The sequence below is a fragment of the Papio anubis genome, chromosome 5, assembly GCF_008728515.1.
Source record: "Papio anubis isolate 15944 chromosome 5, Panubis1.0, whole genome shotgun sequence".
Taxonomy (NCBI): domain Eukaryota; kingdom Metazoa; phylum Chordata; class Mammalia; order Primates; family Cercopithecidae; genus Papio; species Papio anubis.
Genome location: NC_044980.1, coordinates 38,151,108 through 38,171,301, shown reverse-complemented (window position 1 = coordinate 38,171,301; position 20,194 = coordinate 38,151,108). Strand labels below are relative to the sequence as shown.

Below are 20,194 nucleotides of genomic sequence, written 5' to 3'. Positions count from 1 at the left end.
CAGCACCAGGTAAACAGGAAGTGCTCTGTGAGTGTACCTATCAGTACTTTTTCTCTCTAATTTGTAAATAACAAAATATGCACATGGTTCAAAGATCAAAAATAAAACACGGTACACATTGAATATCTTACTTTCCCCAGTCATGACTTTCTGTGAGGTTTGTGTTATTATATGTAAAGTATATTAAAGTATGTATAAAGTGTTTTAAAAACACTTCTTCACTTCCACCTGATCCTACCTCTACAGGTTGTCACATATGTGAGTTTCTGAGTATCCTTCCAGCAGTTCTTTTGTAGATTTAAACCATAGACTCATATGTAATCTTATTCTCTCCCAGTCTTTCACAAATGATAATCATATTATATATACTATCTTTTACTTTCCCTTTTTTTTTTTTTATGGCATATCCTGGATAACTTTCTGAGTCAGTATGAGGGAGCTTCCTCATTCTCATAGCTGATTAATTCTTACTGATGAACATTTGGGTGTTTCCAATCTTTTGAACTAGAAATAATGTTGCAATGAATATCCTTGTTTATGTATCATTCTGTAAGTGGTTAGGTGTACCTGAGGATTAATTCCCAGAGTGATCTGAGTCAAAAGCTAATCACTTTGTGACAGTGCTAAAATTGCCCTATTTGTATTATTTTGCATTTTCAACAGCAGGGTAAGAGAGTACTTGTTTCTCACGGCCTTTTCACAGCAACTGTAGGCCAACCTTTTGATATTCGTCAACCTCATAGGTTTAAAAAAAAAAGTTATTTCGGCACGGTTTTAATTTGCCTTTCTCTTATTGAGTCAGATTGCACATTTTTTCATACACTTAAAGGCCATATGTATGTTTTTCTTTGCGAACTATTCATTTCCTTTGTCCATTGTTCCATTGAGTCTCCTGTCTTTCTCTTATATATTTCTATGATCAATTCATAAATTAGTCTTGTCTCTGATATGAATTTCAAATATTTTTCCCTGTTTGTCATTCATCCTTTGACTTTACGTGGTATGTTTTAGTGGAGTTATTTTCATATTTAATTTATTCTTCACTTTTTAAATAGCGAAAGCGTAGTAGACTGGGGATTAGAAGGCCTGAAAGTGACTAGTTACCTGGGCTCTGGAGAAAAGTTGTCTGGGTTTCAATTCCTACTCTGCCACCAAGTAGCTGCTGTCTAATCTGAGGGCAATTCCTTACCATCTCTGTGGCTCAGGTCCTCATCTTTAAAGTGTAATAATAATAATAGTAGTAGATATTTAAGGGATGATATAAGAATTAAGTGAGATGATAATATAAAGGATTAAGGGAAGAATTCCTGACACATATAAGCGCTCACAAATGTTGGCAATTATTATTTAATTTATTTTAATTCAATTTATCTCAACAATCTAGAAAATATCCAAACATTCATTAATAGAAAAGTTTTGGATATCTAACAAACTGAAGATATTTAAAATGTCACTTTTTCCTCCTACTTTGGTTATATTCTCCTAAGTTTTTCATTTTTATATTCCATGCAAGTGAACAGATGTTTATTTATGAACTACATTTGGCCAAATAGGATAATTTGTTTACTTGTCCATTTAACACAGCAAACAGTTATCAACTTTGTCAGATGAGCCAGACGTTGCGTCAGGAACTGTAGTATAATGTTGAACACGTTACGAAGGATCCCTGCCCTCTCTGGGCTTACAATCTAATGAGGAATGCTAACAAGGAAATGGCAATTGCAACTCAGTCAAGTTCCCTTGTTGCACCTCAGCCAAGTGAAGTCTGTGATGCTCCTGTGAAGCTTCTCCAGTCCACTTGCATACTGGCTTCCTCTGCTCTAACCTAATCGAGGACTTCGTTCCTATAATTCTTCCACTTTTCTCCTGCAGCATCAATACCTCCCTTTTACTGAATCATTCTCAATGGCATACAAACATGTTGTAACTTAAAAAAAAATGTTGGCGCATTTCTCCACATTACTCTAGACCCAGCCTCATGGTATGAAATACCCTCTTATATTCTGACAACATCACATCTATATCTATGGTAAAACACCACTTATATGCTGACATCCCCACATCTATACCTATGGTGAAATACCACTTAGACTCTGACAACTCCCACAGCTCTATCTCAAGTGCAATTGCTTCCCTGAGCCCAGTGACCAATTGCATAGTCAACATCTCTTCTTGAAAAATCTAATAGGCATCCCAAACATAACATGTCTGGAGAATACCTATTGATTTCTCTATTCATCTCTACCCACCCTGCACTACCATTTATCAAGTTACTCAGATTAAAACCTGGGACTCATACCTGACACCTCTATGTGTGTCATTCCCACTTGCAACTTAACAGTGAGTCCTGTTGGTACTATATTTAAACATATCCCAAACCTGATTGCTTTTTACTATCTCCATGGGCACCACTCACTCCAGCCCAAATCACTATTATTTCTTGCCTGCCTCCATTTTTGTCCACTCTCCAGTAGTCAATTCTCCATCTAGCAACCACGGAAATCACTGGAAAACACAAACCTCAGTGTTACTTCTGCTCTCCAACTCCTCTAAGTATTCCCAGCAAGCTCAGACTCAAATCCAAACGCCTGTCCATGGCCTGCAAGGTAGAGCTGCACCCTTCCCTGTTCCCCAGGGGCATTTGCACTCTCTTTTTTGCTCACTCTACTCTAACACCATGCTTGCTGTGCCTCCAACATGCCACGTCAGTGCCTTGCATTTATTTTTCCCTTAGCTTGGAAAACTTTATCCAGACCCTCACAGAGCTTCCTCTCTAAATTCATTCGGACCTTAATGGACTATCACCTTCTACACCCCCCCCTTTTTTTTTTCTGTGTAACAACCCATTCCAAAATAGTATCTTAAAAGAATAGCAATTATTTCCTTTGCTCATAAATCCAGGGGTTGCCTGGGCTCAGTTGAGTGGTTCTCATGGATCTCCCACATAGGTGTAGTCAGATGGTGGCTGAGGCTGGGGTCATCTTGATGGCTTATTCACTCACATGACTGTCACCTGGGCTGGGCAGACTCAGTCAGCTGGGCAGCTGAACAACTGGGTGTCCTTGGGAATGTCTCTCTCTCCACCCCCCTGCTCGTAGGTGGCTTCCTACACAGTGGTGAAAGACTTTCAGAGCAGGTATCTTCAGATAAACCAGCAGAATTAGCATGGCCTTTTGTAACCCAGCCTTAAAATTCATACAGTGTTACTTCCTCTGCCTTCTACTCATCAAGGTTGTCACAAAGGCCCAGTCAACTTCAATAGAAGCACACATAAACCCTACTTTTGATGGGAAGAGTGTCAAAGCATTGCTGGACATATTTTAAAAGCACTACACCACCTCTGAGAGGATTCTTTCATTGCTCTCCCTCCCAACTCCTGTCCTAGGGCACTCTCTATCCTCTTACCCAGCCTGCTTTGTTTTCCTTCATAACTCACATGTCTTAAGAAATATTGCATGTTGCATTTTCTGGCATACTTGCTTGCTTATTATATCTCACCCACCAGAGTGTAGGCCCCATGATGGCAAGGACATTGTCTTGCAGCCTTAGCCACTAGAACAATTTCTGACATGTACCAGGTCCTCAGTAAATGTTGGTGACCCTCGGCTCATTTAAAGCACATGAGAGAAGCTCTGAAATAAGAGTTGAGAAATCAGGAAAGGTTCTTAAAAAAATTAGTGTTGGACACTGCTGTTATATTATCTTTTCATCTTGACGAGTTGCATGAACTAAAGAAACTGTGTCAGATCCATTGGTTAAAAATGTAGTCCTAATTAGCTTGTATTTCTCCACTCAGAGGAGCCACATTATCGTATTTATTGACAAAAAGATTCCTTCATAAAGTAAGTGCTTTCCTGCCTGGGCCTACCACAAAGTATCCTGGAATTCGAGGTGCTACTGAGGCTTTCTTTTTCTAAAACCGGAAACTCTTCTTCGTGGCAGGATAATAGGACCAGGTGTATATCAATGACCCTTCGTTTAATGCATTTCTGGCCCAGAGGTAGATCTACCTGCCACGTTGATGTACATCACTTTGATCTAGGAAGTGACTTTCAAACTGAGATTGAAACACTTGGAGGTATGTTTTGTTTGATAAACACATTTCATCTAAGAATCCAGAAAGTGCTTTACAAATACTTCTCCACTCAGCCTAATAGCACAGCAGGGTGATAGGCAGGTGGTAAGTGTTGTACATATGCAGTCCTTGAACTACAAAAGATGATCTGCTGAGTGAGTTAAGTGGGCTGAGGAGGGGGTGTTGGACTCAGAGGATGAAAGACCGAAGAAGCTAGTCAAGATCACCTATGTTCTTTCTTGATATTTGTGCAGCATATTCTTTCAATAATATATTCCTTTTGTAGGACTTGTCATTCTCTCCGAACAATTCCCATGAGTTCTGCCTTTACTGTGCTTCCAGTGAGCCAGGTACCTGGGACAGTGAAGGCAAAACAACTGGGTGATAAAACAACTTTCAATTTATTTTTGCCTAATTTGACATCATTTAGGTGTAAGCTTAAAATAGGTCCAGGCAAGAGTCAGGTTGTCCAACTGACGTGCTTTGCCTGGGACTGCTATATGTTTAAAAATACTTACATTCTTGTTAACTTGCTGTATCTCAAGATGTCTAAAAGTCATGAGGCTATTAGATGCAGAAATTAGTAAATATGCTATGACCACTCAGCTTATTTCAAAGAGGATTTAGGTTGGGGGAAAAAGCCAGCACAGGAAACAGGGAAACATTGCACTGAACTAAGAGCTAAGAGTTGTCAAGTCTAGACCTAGTTTTCTACTAACTGTTCAACTTTGGATAAGTAGTATAATTCTTCATTTTTAGTTTCCCATCTATAAAAAAGAACTAGTAATGCTTACAAACTTTACCAAGAAAAAGTAAATGTTTAAGGAGAAAATGAGCTTTGAAAATTGTCTAGTAAAATGAATAGACAAATATAAGGTTTTACTTAATCAAAATCATTTATGAGTGTTATGGGCTGAATGAATTGTATCTCCCCCCCCTCTCCGCCCCCACCATCTCATACGTTGAAGTTCTAATCCTCAATACCTGTTAATGTGACTATATTTGCAGTTAAGGCCTTTAAAAAGGTAATTAAGTTAAAATGAGGTCATTAGTGTGGGCCTTAATCCAATATGACTGGTGTCCTTATAAGAAGAGGAAATTTGAACACAGACACGAGGCAAGGCCATGTGAAGACACAGGAAGAAGATGGCCATATACAAGCTAAGGAGTGGGACCTCAGTTGGAGTCAACACAACCTTATCTTGGTTTCAGACTTCTAGCCTCTAGAATTGCAAGAAAATAAATTCTGTTGTTTAAGGCACCCAGTCTGTGGTACTTTGTTATGGAGGCCATAGAAAACTCATACACTGAGCTTAACATCCAGAGAATGTAAGTCCTACTCCCAGGGCAAGAGATTGATATGTAAGAACCTTCCTATGGAGATAAATGAATCATTCAGGGAATGAATTCAAATCACAGTCTGCGAGATCAATAAAAGATCAAAGGCAAAGATCTGGTGCTTTGTACTAAGCCCCAAGTGTGAGTCACACTTTTAATTAAAAAAAAAAAAAAGGAGTCCTTGGGTTAGAAGCTAAGAAGGAAGTAAATAAATGTACATATAATGAACGTGGACCTATTATTATTGCAAATGATGTTAGAGAACTGTCTAGAGGCAATGCCAGTATCATTGGAGCAGGGTCTAGTCACTTATGTGTGGGGAAGATGAACCGCCCTGGTTGGGTTCTAGATTTATCCAGTAATGGACTGTAACTCACTCTGGAGTATTTGCAGTGAGTTTTACCTTCCATGCATGATTCTCCAGTCTGTACAGCATCCTCTGGACCAGCATTCATTGAGGCTTGTCTGGTGGCAGGTGAGAAAGATGGAATTTCTGGAACCGAGGAAGTAACCTATCTTGGGAAAATGTTGAAACAAAATGTTAACATATTCATCTAAGTAAATGACAAACACAAAAATGATAGATGAAAACAGATAATCCAGTTTAAGGCAACAGCACTAATACCGGAGAAAACACACATTAAAAAGATTTATAGAAATGTTAATAGAACCTAGAGGAATTCCTGAAACCAATGATGTTCCAATGAGGTTCCTTTACCTCCTAGTGTAATTTAGTTTTCTATGTATATATTCGTATAGCATCTTGTTCTCGTGTTTCATTTAATTAAATATTTACTCACTTATTCACTCATCTATTCGTTCATCAATTATTTATTAATTTACTATTATTGACTATGTACGGGGGTTACAATGGTGTTCAAAACAACAAAACAAAACAAAAACCATGATCCTCAAACTAACTAGCTAGAGTTTACATTCTAGTTAAAAATACCAGTGAGCTTGGGGACATTTCTGTTTTGTTCAGCTTGAATATCAAATACCTGGAACATAGTAGGTACTCAGAAAGGATACCAGCTCAGTGACAATTTTAGGTCCATGGTGGTTTCAATCTTGGGTAATGACATAATGAGTACCCCTATACCTACTTGAGGTCCACCCTTCAGATATCATGTATTTCCACCAGATGTTGCCAAGCAGTATTTCTCAACATTGTTTGAACATGAGAATCACCTGGGTAACTTTTTAAAAACATTGATACCTAGAGACCATCCTCAGAGAGCTTGATTTAATCAGTATAGAGTGGGGATCACAATTTTACAATTCCTATTTTTAATATCTAAGGATTACGATATGTACTTGGTATTGAGACCCACTGCTATAGGGCATTAAGGTGTATGTCCTACACCTTAATGTATTGCCTCTTGACGAGGCCTGTCAGTTCCAGATGAGGCTGTAGTTTTATGGAAATATTCTAGCAGAGAATTTCTTAACCATGTGGTTTCAGATATGCACTAGTACTCAGACTTCCAAGAAAGCAGTTTCTTCTAGAAGTTTTGGCATCCTATGTAATATATTTTTAGCCTACAATTTTAGAAGATAGAAGCTCATCACACCTCCTGATATTCTGGAAGGTGTGGGCATGGGCCAGGCTTACAAAAATGCCACCTCCAGCCAGGAAGTCTGCTTGCAATCCTTGCTCAAAAACCATGTGGATGATTCCCCAGGAGCTCACACCCTAGAGAGATACAGGCCTAGATTTGGCCAAAACCCCATGACTAAGGACTTCCTTCCCCCTCTTTCAATTATTCAATTATTCCTTTTAAAAAGCCTTTCCTGAGTACCTTTTAAGTTCCAGGTATTTGATATTCAAGCTGAACAAAACAGGAAAGTCCCCAAGCTCACTGGTATTTTTAGCTAAAATGTAAACTTCTACTTTGGGGATCATGTTTTTGGTTTTGTTTTGTTTTGAACACCATTGTAACTCCCATGCTTAGCCAATAATAGGAAATTAATACATATTTGATGAATGAATAGATAAATGATGAGTGAATAATTAATTCAGTGAAATATGAGAACAAGATGCTATAAGAATATCTACATAGAAAACTAAATTACACCAGGAGGTTAAGGCAGATTCTCAGAAAAAAAAATAATGTATGTCCAAGATGAGATCAACGTAGTGAATAACGAATAGCATGGTTAAAAGCCTGAAGACATGAGAAAAAGTGGCTAGTCTTGAAATTTTAATGTTCAGTGTAGCTGGAGCTTAAGTGGAGAAAAGTAAAGTTGGAGAATTAGGAAGGGGATAGACCATGTAGAGCTCTCTAGGGAATGTGCGTTTGTTTCCTATCACAGCTGTAACAGATTACCACAAACGTAGTGGCTTAAAACACAAATTTATTATCTAACAGTTCTAGAAGTCAGAAAATTGAATTAAGTTTCACTGGGCTAAAATCAAGGTGCCAGCAGGGCTGGATTCCTTTCTGGAGGCTCTAAAGAAAAATCATGTCCTTGCTATTCCCAGATTCTACAGCTGCCTGTGCTTCTTGGCTCATTGCCCTCTTCTTCCATCTTCAGAGCCAGCAACAGCAGGTGGAATCCCTTTTCATGCTTTGAATTTCTCCTGCCTTTTCTGTCTTCACATCTCTCTCACCCACTCTTCTCCTTTAACGAGCCCATGTAATCAGAGTGGGTCCAACCAAATAATACAGGATGATCTCCCCATAATCACATTTGCAAAGCCCCCTTTGCCGCGTAAGGCAACATATTCACAGGTACCAGGAATTGGAACAGGGATATCTTTGAGAGTTGTTTTTCTGCCTATTGCATTATGTTTAAAAAAACTTAGACTTCATCACAAGAGTGGTGGGAAGCTACTGAAGGTTTCTGGTAACTGAATGGTAAGATCAAATTTGCATTTTTAAAAGACCCCTCTGGATGCCTTGTGGAAACTGAATTAGAGAGTAATTTTTATAGTCATCTAGGAGATATATAAGGTTGGTGTAGACAAGAAAAAACATCTGAAAGAGATGAAGAGAATGGATGGATTTGAGAGTCATTTACAAGACTGTAAACAACAAATTTTTGTTGATGGCATAGATGAGGACTGAAGTGCAGGATGAGACAAGTAGCACCAGGTCTCTAATTAGAATGACTGTGTAAATGGAAGTGCCATTTACCAAGACAATAAATGCAAGGGAGAAGCATATTTGAGAGGAGAGAAAAATTAATGCACTTATTTGGGAATGCATTGAGTTCAATAAGCCATGAAGACCTTCGAGTGCATGGTCCAATTGGAAGTTGTATTCAAAAGTGTAAAATTCAGGAAAGATGTCTGGGCTGCTGACTTATCTCTGGGTGTCTGATATGGTTTGGCTCTGTGTCCCTACCCAAATCTCATGTCAAATTGTAATTCCCATGTGTTGAAGGACAGGTATAGTGAAAGGTGATTTAATTATGGGAGTGGACTTCCCCCTTACTGTTCTTGTGATGGAGTTCTCATGAGATCTGGTTGTTTAGAAGTATGTAGTACTTCTCCCTTCACTCTCTATCTCTTGTGCTATGTGAAGATGTGCTTGCTTCCCCTTCACCCTTCCCCCATGATTGTGTTTCTTGAGGCCTCCCCGGCCATGCCTCCTATACAGCCTGTGGAACTCTGTGTCAATTCAACCTTTCTTCTTTAGAAGTTACCCAGTCTCAGGTAGTTCTTTATAGCCATGTGAGAACAGACTAATACAGAAAATTGGTAACAAGAGTGGGACATTGCTTTAAAGATACTTGAAAATGTGGAAGTGACTTGGAACTGGGTAACAGGCAGAGGTTGAAAGAGTTTGGAGGGCTTGGAAGAAGACAGGAAGGGAAGATGAGAGAAAATTTGGAACTTCCTAGAGATTTGTTGAATGAATTTGGCCAAAATGCTGATAGTGATATTTACAATGGAATCCAGGCTGAGGTGGTCTCAGATGGAGATGAGGAACTTATTGGGAACTAGAGCAAAGGTCCTCTTGCTATGTTTTATCAAAGAGATTGGTGGCATTGTGCCCCTGCTCTAGGGATCTGTGGAACTTTGAACTTGAGAGAGATGATTTAGGGTATCTGGTAGAAGAAATTTCTAAGCAGCAAAGTGTTCAGGATATGGCCTGGCTGCTTCTAAAATCCTATGCTCATTTGCATAAGCAAAGAGAACTTATATTTAAATAGGAAGGAGAGTGTAAAAGTTTGGGAAATTTGTAGCCTGACCATGAGGTGGAAAAGAGAAACTCATTTTCTGGGGAGAAATTCCAGTCAACTGCAGATATTTGCAAAACTAAAGAGGAGCCAAATGTTAATAGCCAAGACAAAGGGGAAAATGCCTTCAGGGCATTTCAGAGACCTTTGTGGTAGCCCCTTCTATCACAGGCTTGGATATCTAGGAGGTGAAAATGATTTCATGGAGTAGGCCCCGGGCCCCACTGCTCTGTGCAACCTTGGGACATGGTACCCTGCATCACAGCTGCTCCAACTCTAGCTGTGCCTAAAAGGGGCCAAGGTACAGCTAAGGCCATTGCTTCAAAGGGTATAAACCCAAGCCTTGGTGGCTTCCACATGGTGTTGAACCTGCAAGTACACAGAAGGGAAGAGTTCAGGTTTGGGAACCTCCACCTGGATTTCAGAGGATGTATAGAAACGCCTGGAAGTCCAGGCAGAAATTTGCTATAGGGACAGGGCCCTTGTGGAGAACCTCTACTTGGGCAATGTGAAGGAAAAGTGTCAGATTTGAGCCCCTGCACAGAGTCCCCACTGGGGCAATGCCTAGTAGAACTGTGAGAAGAGGGCCACCATCCTCCAGACCCCAGATTGGTAGATCCACCAGCAACTTGTCCTGTGTACCTGGAAAAGTTGCAGGCACTCAATGTCAGCCCATGAAAGCAGCTGCAGGTGTTACTCTGCAGCGGCACAGAAGCAGAGCTGCTCCTTGCACCCACATTCCCTGAACATGAGAAATGGAGTCAAAAGAGATCATTTTGGAGCTTTAAGATTTAATGTCTGTCCAACTGGGTTTTGGACTCGCATGGTGCCTATAGCCCCTATCTGTTGGCTGATTTCTCTTTTTTGGAAAGGGACCATTTACCCTATGCCTGTACCCCCATTGTACCTTGGAAGTAACTAATTTGTTTTTGATTTTACAGGCTCATAGGCAGAAGGGACTTGCCTTGTCTCAGATGAAACTTTCAACTTGGACTTTTGAGTTAATGCTGGAATAAGTTAAGACTTTAGGGGACTGTTGGGAAGGCATCATTGTGTTTTGAAATGTGAGAAGAACATGAGATTTTGGTGGGACCAGGGTGCAATGATACAGTTTGGCACTGTGCCCCCATCTCTCATGTTGAATTGTGATTCCCACATGTTCAAGGAGGAGCCTGGTGGAAAGTGATTGAATCATGGGTCTGGACTTCCCTTTTGCTGTTCTCACGATGGAGGTCTCATGAGACCTGGTTGTTAAAAACTGTGTAGTATTTCCCCCTTTGCTCTCTCTCTCCTGATGTTATGTGAAGCCGTGCTTGCTTACCCTTCACCCTTCTGCCATTATTGTAAGTTTCTGAGACCTTCCCAGTCATGCCTCCTGTACAGCCAGTGGGACTGTGAGTCAATTCAACCTCTTTTCTTTGTAAGTTACCTTGTCTCAGGTAGTTCTTTATAGCCATGTGAGAATAGACTAATACAGTGTCGTTAGCATAAACATGAAAACCAAAGTTCTGGGGAAAATATAGAGAAAAATAAAAGAGAGAGAGAGAGACATCCAAGGACAGGACCTTGAGGGAAAATAAGTATTTCAAGGACTATCAGAAGAAGGGGGTCTGCATAGAAGAGTAGGAGTACTAGGCAGAGAAGAAAAAAAGAAATGAAAAAAGAGCCTATAATCCAAGAGAAGAGAGTGTCCTGAAGAGCAACAGTGGTCAATACATTGAATGTCATGAAGCAGTCAGTAAGATAAGAACTGAAAGGAACAGTGAGGCACATGGTAGTCATTACGGACTTGTGCAAGAGCAGTGTTCACAGGGCAGGATGGTTGAGAAGTGTTTGGGATGTAAGAAACGAGATGAGGGTGCTAACTACTTTCTCAAGAAATATGGCTAAAAAGAAAATAGAATTTAGCAGTAACTAAAAGGGCATGTAGACTTTGAAGGAGGAGATAAGACTTGCTCTTCGGATGACAGAAAAACATAAATGTGTTTCAAGCAATTATTCTAAGAAGTGTTATTGTGAAGGGCAGGAGGGAGATGGAAGTGGCTGGAAGAAAATGTGAAATCAAGGAGGGTGCATGATTTCTTCATTCATTGGCTTTTTATGTTTAATGTCACAAACTTGAACAGTTTATACTACAAATGGAAAGGAGACAGTAGAGACGGAGAGTTTAAAAGGAACAAGATATTCAATGGATCTGAGTCTCTAACGGGAGCTGGGATCTAGAGCATTTGAGGAGAGATTGGCCTTGCCTAGCCTTTTCTGTGGTTTAAGAGGCTTAGCTATAGGAAGGATCAGTGTCAGGTCAGGCAAGTAGAGGTAGGGAATTTGTAGGATTTTTGTTTGGTGGTTTCTGGTTCTGTTGTGTTTTCTTTTTTTTAATAATTATCCTGGGTAATATTTCAACCAGAAGAGACTCAAATGGTGAACCAACAGAGAAAGGAAAGTTCAAAGCCAGAAAAGCACTGCTGAGCAGTGGGCCTGGGGGTGGAAAGGGAGGCATAAGTGCCAAAATATATGTTAAAACTCAGAAAGATCAGGAATAATTCCTGAAGTGAAGTGTGAAGTGGCAAAGCATCCAGTTTAGGGCATACAGAATACCAGAGAGGGGATACCTGATTTATGAAGTGCCTGCTACAGGAATGGCTGGGCCTGGGCTGGCTGACTTAAATTTGCAAGAGAATGAGGTAACTTAGCCTCACCAGTCTCTTGGTGAGGGGTGACGTATGGTGGATGGCAAGGAAGACACACACAAAAAAATAAAATCAGATTTCTAGCTTCATTAAGTACATAATCTAGTTGGAAATATAAGATTAATCTATGTAAAATACCTGGAAAGATGCTTGGCTAATTTTCGTCTTTGTCGTTATTTTGTTGTTTTAAATATTTGCATTGCTAGGAAGGTAAAAGTTAACTTACAATACAGACAAAAACAAAAAGATGAGTTGAAAATACAAAACAGCATGCAATTAAGGGTGAAATGAAAGATACAGTAAAAAGATAAATGGTGTAATTTGAGAGGGGATAAAGTACAAAATGAACTGTGTTTGTGAAGACTTCTAGGAAACAAACATACACAATGGTCATTATAAACTGGCATGTTCTATTATCTTAGTTATGACCCACAGCCAACAGAAAGCCGTGGCCCCACATCGCACATAGACTGCAGAATGAGCCCCTGGAGTGAATGGTCACAATGCGATCCTTGCCTCAGACAAATGGTAAGTGTTCATCTCCCTTCCCCATTGACCTCCCCAAATGGAAACTGTATTGCTAGCCTCTCCAGAAAAATGACTATGAGGCAGGGAGCCCCACAACTGAGTACCAAACCCAGAAAGAGGGATAAACATTCAAATGTATGTTGCTAACTCTTCCAGGAAATCTTTATGTTGTACAGAATACTAAATGAGTGTCCAGAGGACTCATCTGTATAAGAGGCTGCCAAACCTAGAATGCAGAGTGTTACCCTAAATGACATCAGTGACTTCTTCCACTGCTTCTATCTTAAAACCATTGACTCATTGGAGGGATATAGTTGTATGGATGCACCTTTAGACCATACACTTTTTTTGGCATTAGAAATTCTAATTATTCTAACTGATACTGTGCAGTTTCGTTCAAGAAGCATTGAGGTCTTCGGACAATTTAATGGGAAAAGTTGCACCGATGCTGTGGGAGACAGACGACAGTGTGTGCCCACAGAGCCCTGTGAGGATGCTGAGGATGACTGCGGAAATGACTTTAAATGCGGTACAGGTAATCTTTGTGCTCCAGTTGCTCATTGTGGGTTTCTGTGTGCCTTCCTGAATGAAAAGAAAAAAAAAAAAAAAAAGCATATGCTTCTAGACACCTGGATTTCCAAGCGTGAAAGGCCCCCAAAACAACCCTCTATATATTCTGTACGAAGAACTCAAATGTGTTTTTCTGATACCTCACCTCCAGGGTTAAGGTGCATATGATAACTTCAGAAAGAAAGAAAAAATTTGGCATTTGACACATTGAGTCTTTCCTGATTTTGATTGCAGGCAGATGCATAAAGAGGCGACTTCTGTGTAATGGTGACAATGACTGTGGAGACTTTTCAGATGAGGATGATTGTGAAAGTGATCCCCGTCCCCCCTGCAGAGACAGAGTGGTAGAAGAGTCTGAGCTGGCACGAACAGCAGGCTACGGGTCTGTATTTTATTTGTACTTTTTCAGATGAAGATGAGTGAAAATGATCTCCATCTCTCTCACTGTGACAGACTGGTAGAAGCATTTGTGTGAGGGACGCAGGTGATACAGCTGATGGGTCTGTATTATTTTTGAACTACCTTTGAGCTTAAAGGAAGTGCTAAATAAGCATCTCAGGATAATTTGGACAAATTGCCTGGCCTCAGTAGGGGTCTGTAGACTGGACTAGATGATCAAGATTTTAGATGATTGTCTCTCAGTCGAGCAAGAGATGAAATCTCTCATTTAGGAACCTCTGGGAGACCACAGCAACATTGACATGACATGTTAACATTTGGAATGAATTTCCAATAGGAGATCGAGCAACTCAATTCAAATATTTGCATTGCTAGGAAGGCTGTCTTCCATTGGAACTTCTCCTGGATCTTGGGAGTGTCCAGCATTCTGGAGCTGACCCAGGAGGAATGTGATCAGAGGAAGCAGTTTTGATGCCAGAGGATGATTATGTTGAGGTTCTGGTTCTCATTATAGAGAACTGACATTTCACTCATTTTCCATACAAAACCTAGGGCCTCCGGACAGGTGGCTGTGATCTCAGATGGGATGTCTTGGAGTTTAGAACTCAGGACTATACAGAATAGAGAAATTCAGTTCTGTTCTGTTCTGTTCCATATATAGTCAGAGGGCATCCTAGGAATATCTACTACACGGCCTCTCTTAGTCATTCTGAGCGGTTTTTTGTTTGTTTGTTTGTTTTGTTTTGTTTTGTTTTTATACTTTAAGTTCTAGGGTACATGTGCATAACGTGCAGGTTTGTTACATATGTATACTTGTGCCATGTTGGTGTGCTGCACCCATCAACTCGTCAGCACCCATCAACTCGTCATTTACATCAGGTATAACTCCCAATGCAATCCCTCCCCCCTCCCCCCTCCCCGTGATAGGCCCCGGTGTGTGATGTTCCCCTTCCCGAGTCCAAGTGATCTCATTGTTCAGTTCTCACTTATGAGTGAGAACATGCGGTGTTTGGTACCATCAGAGTGAACAGGCAACCTACAGAATGGGAGAAAATTTTTGCAATCTACTTATCTGAGCTGTTTTTGATAAAGGTGGATTTGTTGCTGTTTTTGGTAAAAGTGGATTTGTTGGAAAATTGTCCTCAACAAAGACACGGTCATTATTCTACCCAATAGTATATTGAAAGAGATGGTATATGACTTTATTTCCTCACCTATAATGTAATGTGTCTCCTCATAATTCCAGTGCCTGAGTCATAGTAGGTGCTCAGTAAATACTTGGTAGGCGGATAAATAGGCTAATTATTAATTAATGAATAGCTATTAAGTGCTTTCTAAAATATTGTCAATTGGCATCAGGTGAGACTGAATTTCTTTTCAGGGACAGGACTCCAGTCCTGGGTATGGAGATGGGAAGATGAAAAAAGATAGGGGTGATGGTCAGAGCAAGACTGGTAGAAGGGTAATGCAGTGGTTCTCAATCAGTGGTAATTTTTTCCCCAGCAGACATTTGACAATATCTGGAGACCACTGTAGCTGTGACATCTTGGAGGGTGCGAGAATGGGGAGTGCTATTGTTATATAGTGGGTGGAGGCCAGAGATGATGCTAAGCACAGGACAGCCTGACCCTAAGCGTCAGTGCCGCGGTTGAGAAACCCTACACTAAGGTACTAGGCAGTTCCTATGATAAGACCTCTATCAAGTTTAGCTAATGAAGGACATGTCTCCTCTTTCTAAGCCAAATGAAACTTCTACTTCTTAAGTCTAGGTAAGAAAAATATCCCAGGATACCAAGAGTCAGGTACCAGATAAAGCATTTCATGTGCCCTTCATACACTTTATACAGTCTTGTTCAAGCAGCGTTCAAAATTACTTACAGTGCCTTTGGCCCTTAGCCTAAAGGTGGAAATCTTGAATCAAATGGATGATCTTAGGCCCCTAAGCTCAGCAGGCCCTCTTAGTAAATTTTAGGCAGTAAATGGTATGGGAGTTTTCCCAAACCTCATAACTAGATGATGGTGTGCTCAAATGAGTCCTGATTTTTTTTATTTATCTCCTCAGGGAAAGATTGTGAGTCCATGGCGAAAGCCCATTACTACTTTATTTTGCTTTAATTGGGATTCAAGAAACAATTTTCTCTTTAATCTCAATAAAACAGCTTAACATATGTTATTTATTCTCATTCAATGCAAATTTATAGTTTGTCTTATAGGAAAAGAATATAGAAATATTAGCCCATTTAGCTGAAAAACAATCATTCATAATCTATTGGTTTCCTTTGTTCAGGGAAAATAAAAATTTGTTGCATAGCATTTGCCAGGGAGTTTCATAATGAAGCAGGGTTAGCTAGGAATTCTTAAATATCTCACGCTTTAACACAGTCAGGGTTGGTGTTGGGGACTATCCCATAGCTGAGTCTTCAAGGCTGTGTAAGAAGGTAGGGCCCCAGCTATGGGGAAAGGTAAGAGCAAGGCTGGTAGAAATGGAAAATGCAGTAGGTCCTGATAGAATCAGTCCATCAACATTTTTTATTAAATTCCCCATTACCATGAGTAACAACCTATGTTAAATTTAGTCTTCATAAAACCTATTGTTCTATGACAACTTTCATTTGCATAATACTTTAAACTCTTCAAAATATTTTTCCACACTGTATCTCCATAGATTTTCCTTATAATCCTGGGAGATTGTTAGAGGAGGTATTATATTCATTTTACAGATAAGAAATGAGTGAAATAAATAAGGCCGTTTGAATGATTAGTTTCTAGTAGAGCTGAAACAAGTTTCTCTGAGTCTCATAAAACTATATTTTTCTATTATACCACCTTACCCTCTCCTCGTTAAAACACCAACCAACACCCACAGCAGTTCCCTCACATCACTACAAAATCCGTAAGTCTTAACTTCAACACCTTAACTTCAAAGCAAAACTAACCTTAAAAAATGAAACTCCTTAAGTAGCTACTTATCACACAAATATTTGAATTAAGGAATATAGGAGAGTGGTATAAATCAGTAATTAGTATTTAGGAAGAGGTTTCAAAACAACATTTATTGTTATATTTGTAATAGTCTTTCATACCATTAATGTTGCATGTTTACTTACTATAAACCTCCCGTGTTCTTACATGGAGCTGCAGATTCTTTGAGAAATAGAGGTAATAGGAGTAAACTCCCTAATTATAGCAACATGCTTATAAACTACGTCTACCCAATTCAATCTGGACAACCTCAACAAGTCCTATCAATAGTCACATACAGTTAGATTCTTCTACATGTGAAAGTCACAAACACTCATGGTAATTAATTTATACTGTTTTCATTTGAAGGCCTCGCACACCTATGTTCTTATGCCAGGAGAACTGAGTTGTATCACAAATGTTTCAGCCTCTTATTTGAAGGCATCTGAGATTCTCCAGAAGTGTTTAGGGAAATCCCTCAGCCCATCTTGCATTCATTGAAAAGGCATAAATCCAGCCAACTGTAAGTGATGTACAATATGCAAGGAATTATTTTTTTGTGATCTAAGCATAACACCACTTCTGTGAAGGGAGCTTTCTCTTCAGTTCACCTGGTAAATTGGAACTGCCTGTGGTTCTAGATGCAAGTGTGAAAACAGGCATCTCTAAGCACTGCCAAAGAACATATGTTTTTTTTTATTTCCCAGATGATGACTTTCCATCCATGAGAAGTGTTCATGTTTCTTGGCAAAAAAAAAAAAAATTGGCTTATTCTAGACTAGACTGGCTGTCCCTGTAGTAGTAGAACCAAGTCCAAAGCTTTTGAAACATTTCTTCCTTAGTTGTGCTTTAGACTGTGGATCAACTTTATTGTAACTTTCCAGATGGGTCCAGCCAACTGGCCAATTTGATGATCTATAAAACAATCACCTTCAAACTAGGATATACATACCACGGGGTACACAAAAACTTGCCAAGAGGAGACAAGTAAGTCTTAAGGTCATAGTTTCCTCAACTATTAATTATTTAGCTAAGCTAATAGTAAATCCTCAACTTTCGTATGTACATGTTTTTCACAAAATTAATAAGCATGACAATTCAGCTGCATCCAAGTTGTCAAGCCCACTCTCCTTTCTTGCTTTTTTAAACAATCACTTACTTCTTACTTTCTAAGAGCAGAGTATACTCCTCACCCATCTCACATTTACTACAGAGAGGGAAAAAAGAAAACAATAAACAACTCCAAATGTTAGTGCTCAACTGGACTCTGACACCTTGAAGTTTTGTGATCTCAAATTCTTTTTATCAACATTGAAAGATTACCTAATCAATTTTTAGATAATGGAGCAAAAAAAATTTTTTTGATGAAAGACCACTAACTATGGGATCTCTTTTTGGTATATAACTCAGAAAAAGGGATTAAAATTTGTGTGACATTGTTATAAGAACATTTATTTTATTCTTATCTACTTATTTATGTGAGTAAAGCTTCTCAGCACTTACAACTATAAAAGTGAAAAGTAGGAATCAAACTGATACTGAACGCCGTCTCTTCCTAGCACCATGAATGAATGAAGTAATATTCATTCATGGATACAGGAACCAACATATTAATTTAAAAAGAAGACTCATTCATTTCATTAAGATAGCTTTCCAATAAAATTTTACTTATGTTTAGTAATGATTTTTAAAAATTTACTATTAATAAAGAATTTTTAATACTTAGACCCTATGGTCAAAGAGTATTTAATATTTTAAAATTTCAATTAGTATCTTTTTGGTACAGAAAAGTATGACAAGGTAATTAATGAAAACTTTCAAAGATAAACTATATTACATTAGGTTAAAATTCTGTGGGGGAAATGGAATAGAAATATGAATTCAGGAATAAAAAGGGGCATAGAGTATATAGGAAGTCTGTGTGCCTTCTGTTCACTTTTGCTGTGAACCTAAAGCTGCTCTAAAAAGTAAAGCCTACTTAAAAAGCATAAATAAAAAGGAATAAAAATAACTAAAAAATTTCCAACTGTTAGAAAAATATCAGTGCTGTACGACCCAGCATCACTACAGCATTTATGTTTATTGATTTTATTTTTAAAGTGGTAAAATAATTATATGTTAAAATACAAATAATAACAACATTATTAGGAATTATATTCTTTGCATCTACTTAATCTTAAGATGAGAAATATTAGATATCACACTAAAAATGTACAGGAAAACATAATTTATCCAAATTCCTTTATGGGGAGACGAACGGAATATCTGAAGACTATTACCCTCATCACATGCCATTTCTGTCTCTGAGCTCTTACCCACACATTTCTCCTGCACTAGCCCAATCCTAATTTACCCACCCCTCAAAACCCAAATCAAATCTTTCTTCTTCTAAAACTCTTTTAATGACGTTCCCATCGTGATTTCTTCCTCCAGAAGACTCAATGTGTAAAGCACTCACATGTACCGCTCATTGGGCACAAGTACAATCCTCCCTTTCTACCCATCAGAGATTGGTTCCAGGACTTCCCACACGTACAAAACTTTTAGGATGTTCAAGTACCTGATATAAAATGACATAATATTCGCACATACCTATGTCCATACTCCTGTACTCTTTAAATAATCTCTGGGTTACTTATAACACCTGATACAATGTAAATGTGATATAAATGGTGCTGTACTATAAGGGAAAAAAGTTTGTACAATCTTATCATAGATGTAATTTTTTTCCAAATATTTTCAATCCATGATTGGTTGAATCCACAGACACAGAGCCCACAGATATGGAGGACTGACTGTGTATTCTTCCTTGGTCTAGTTTTTGAAATTGGTGATTTTATGTTCTACTCCTTAATTTGAACACAATTCGCGTGGAAGCAGAGAGTATATATAAACTATCTTAATATTCCTCCCTGCCAATTGCAAACGCTGTACCACACATAGATATGGTAGTCACCTAAGAGCTAATCATCAAAATAAACAAAGGTTGATTTCATTGTTCACTGAAAACAAAGAGGTACAATGTCTCTGCTAATGTAGCTACTCGGGATATGTAGTTCACTATCATATAAAGAAAATGTAGCTGAGGTCTTGTTTAAGAAACAACCCAGGTCACTTGCTTCCACTATTTTACCTCTTTGTGGTGGAGAGGTTGCGTCAAAACCTTAGTGATACAAAATAACTGTTTATTTCTCACAAGACTGGGCTTCACTGGGAGATTCGCCTCAAGCTGCAACAGCTGGGGTGGTTCTGCTTTTCACTGGGGTCAATGATAGCCAGGTTGAAGGGGCAGCGGCTACCCATTAGAAGCCCTTTTCAAGGCAATGGCACGAATACACGAAAGCAAAGGCAATGAATGAGACCTCTTCATGCCCATGCTTTGAACTGGCCCACTGTCACTCTCAACTACATGCCATTGGCTAAAGTAAGTCACATGGCCAAGCAC

General features: G+C 39.1%; 1 protein-coding gene across 1 annotated transcript in view; it reads left to right on the top strand.

Moving 5' to 3' along the window:
* The window catches only part of C9 (complement C9), an 83,165-nt gene that overhangs the window by 3,080 nt on the left and 59,891 nt on the right, over positions 1 to 20,194 (top strand). The window contains exons 2-4 of the mRNA XM_003899603.3: positions 12,714 to 12,819; positions 13,210 to 13,354; positions 13,624 to 13,771. Coding sequence (XP_003899652.2) covers positions 12,714 to 12,819; positions 13,210 to 13,354; positions 13,624 to 13,771 — 399 coding nt within the window. The remainder of the gene's footprint in view (positions 1 to 12,713; positions 12,820 to 13,209; positions 13,355 to 13,623; positions 13,772 to 20,194) is intronic.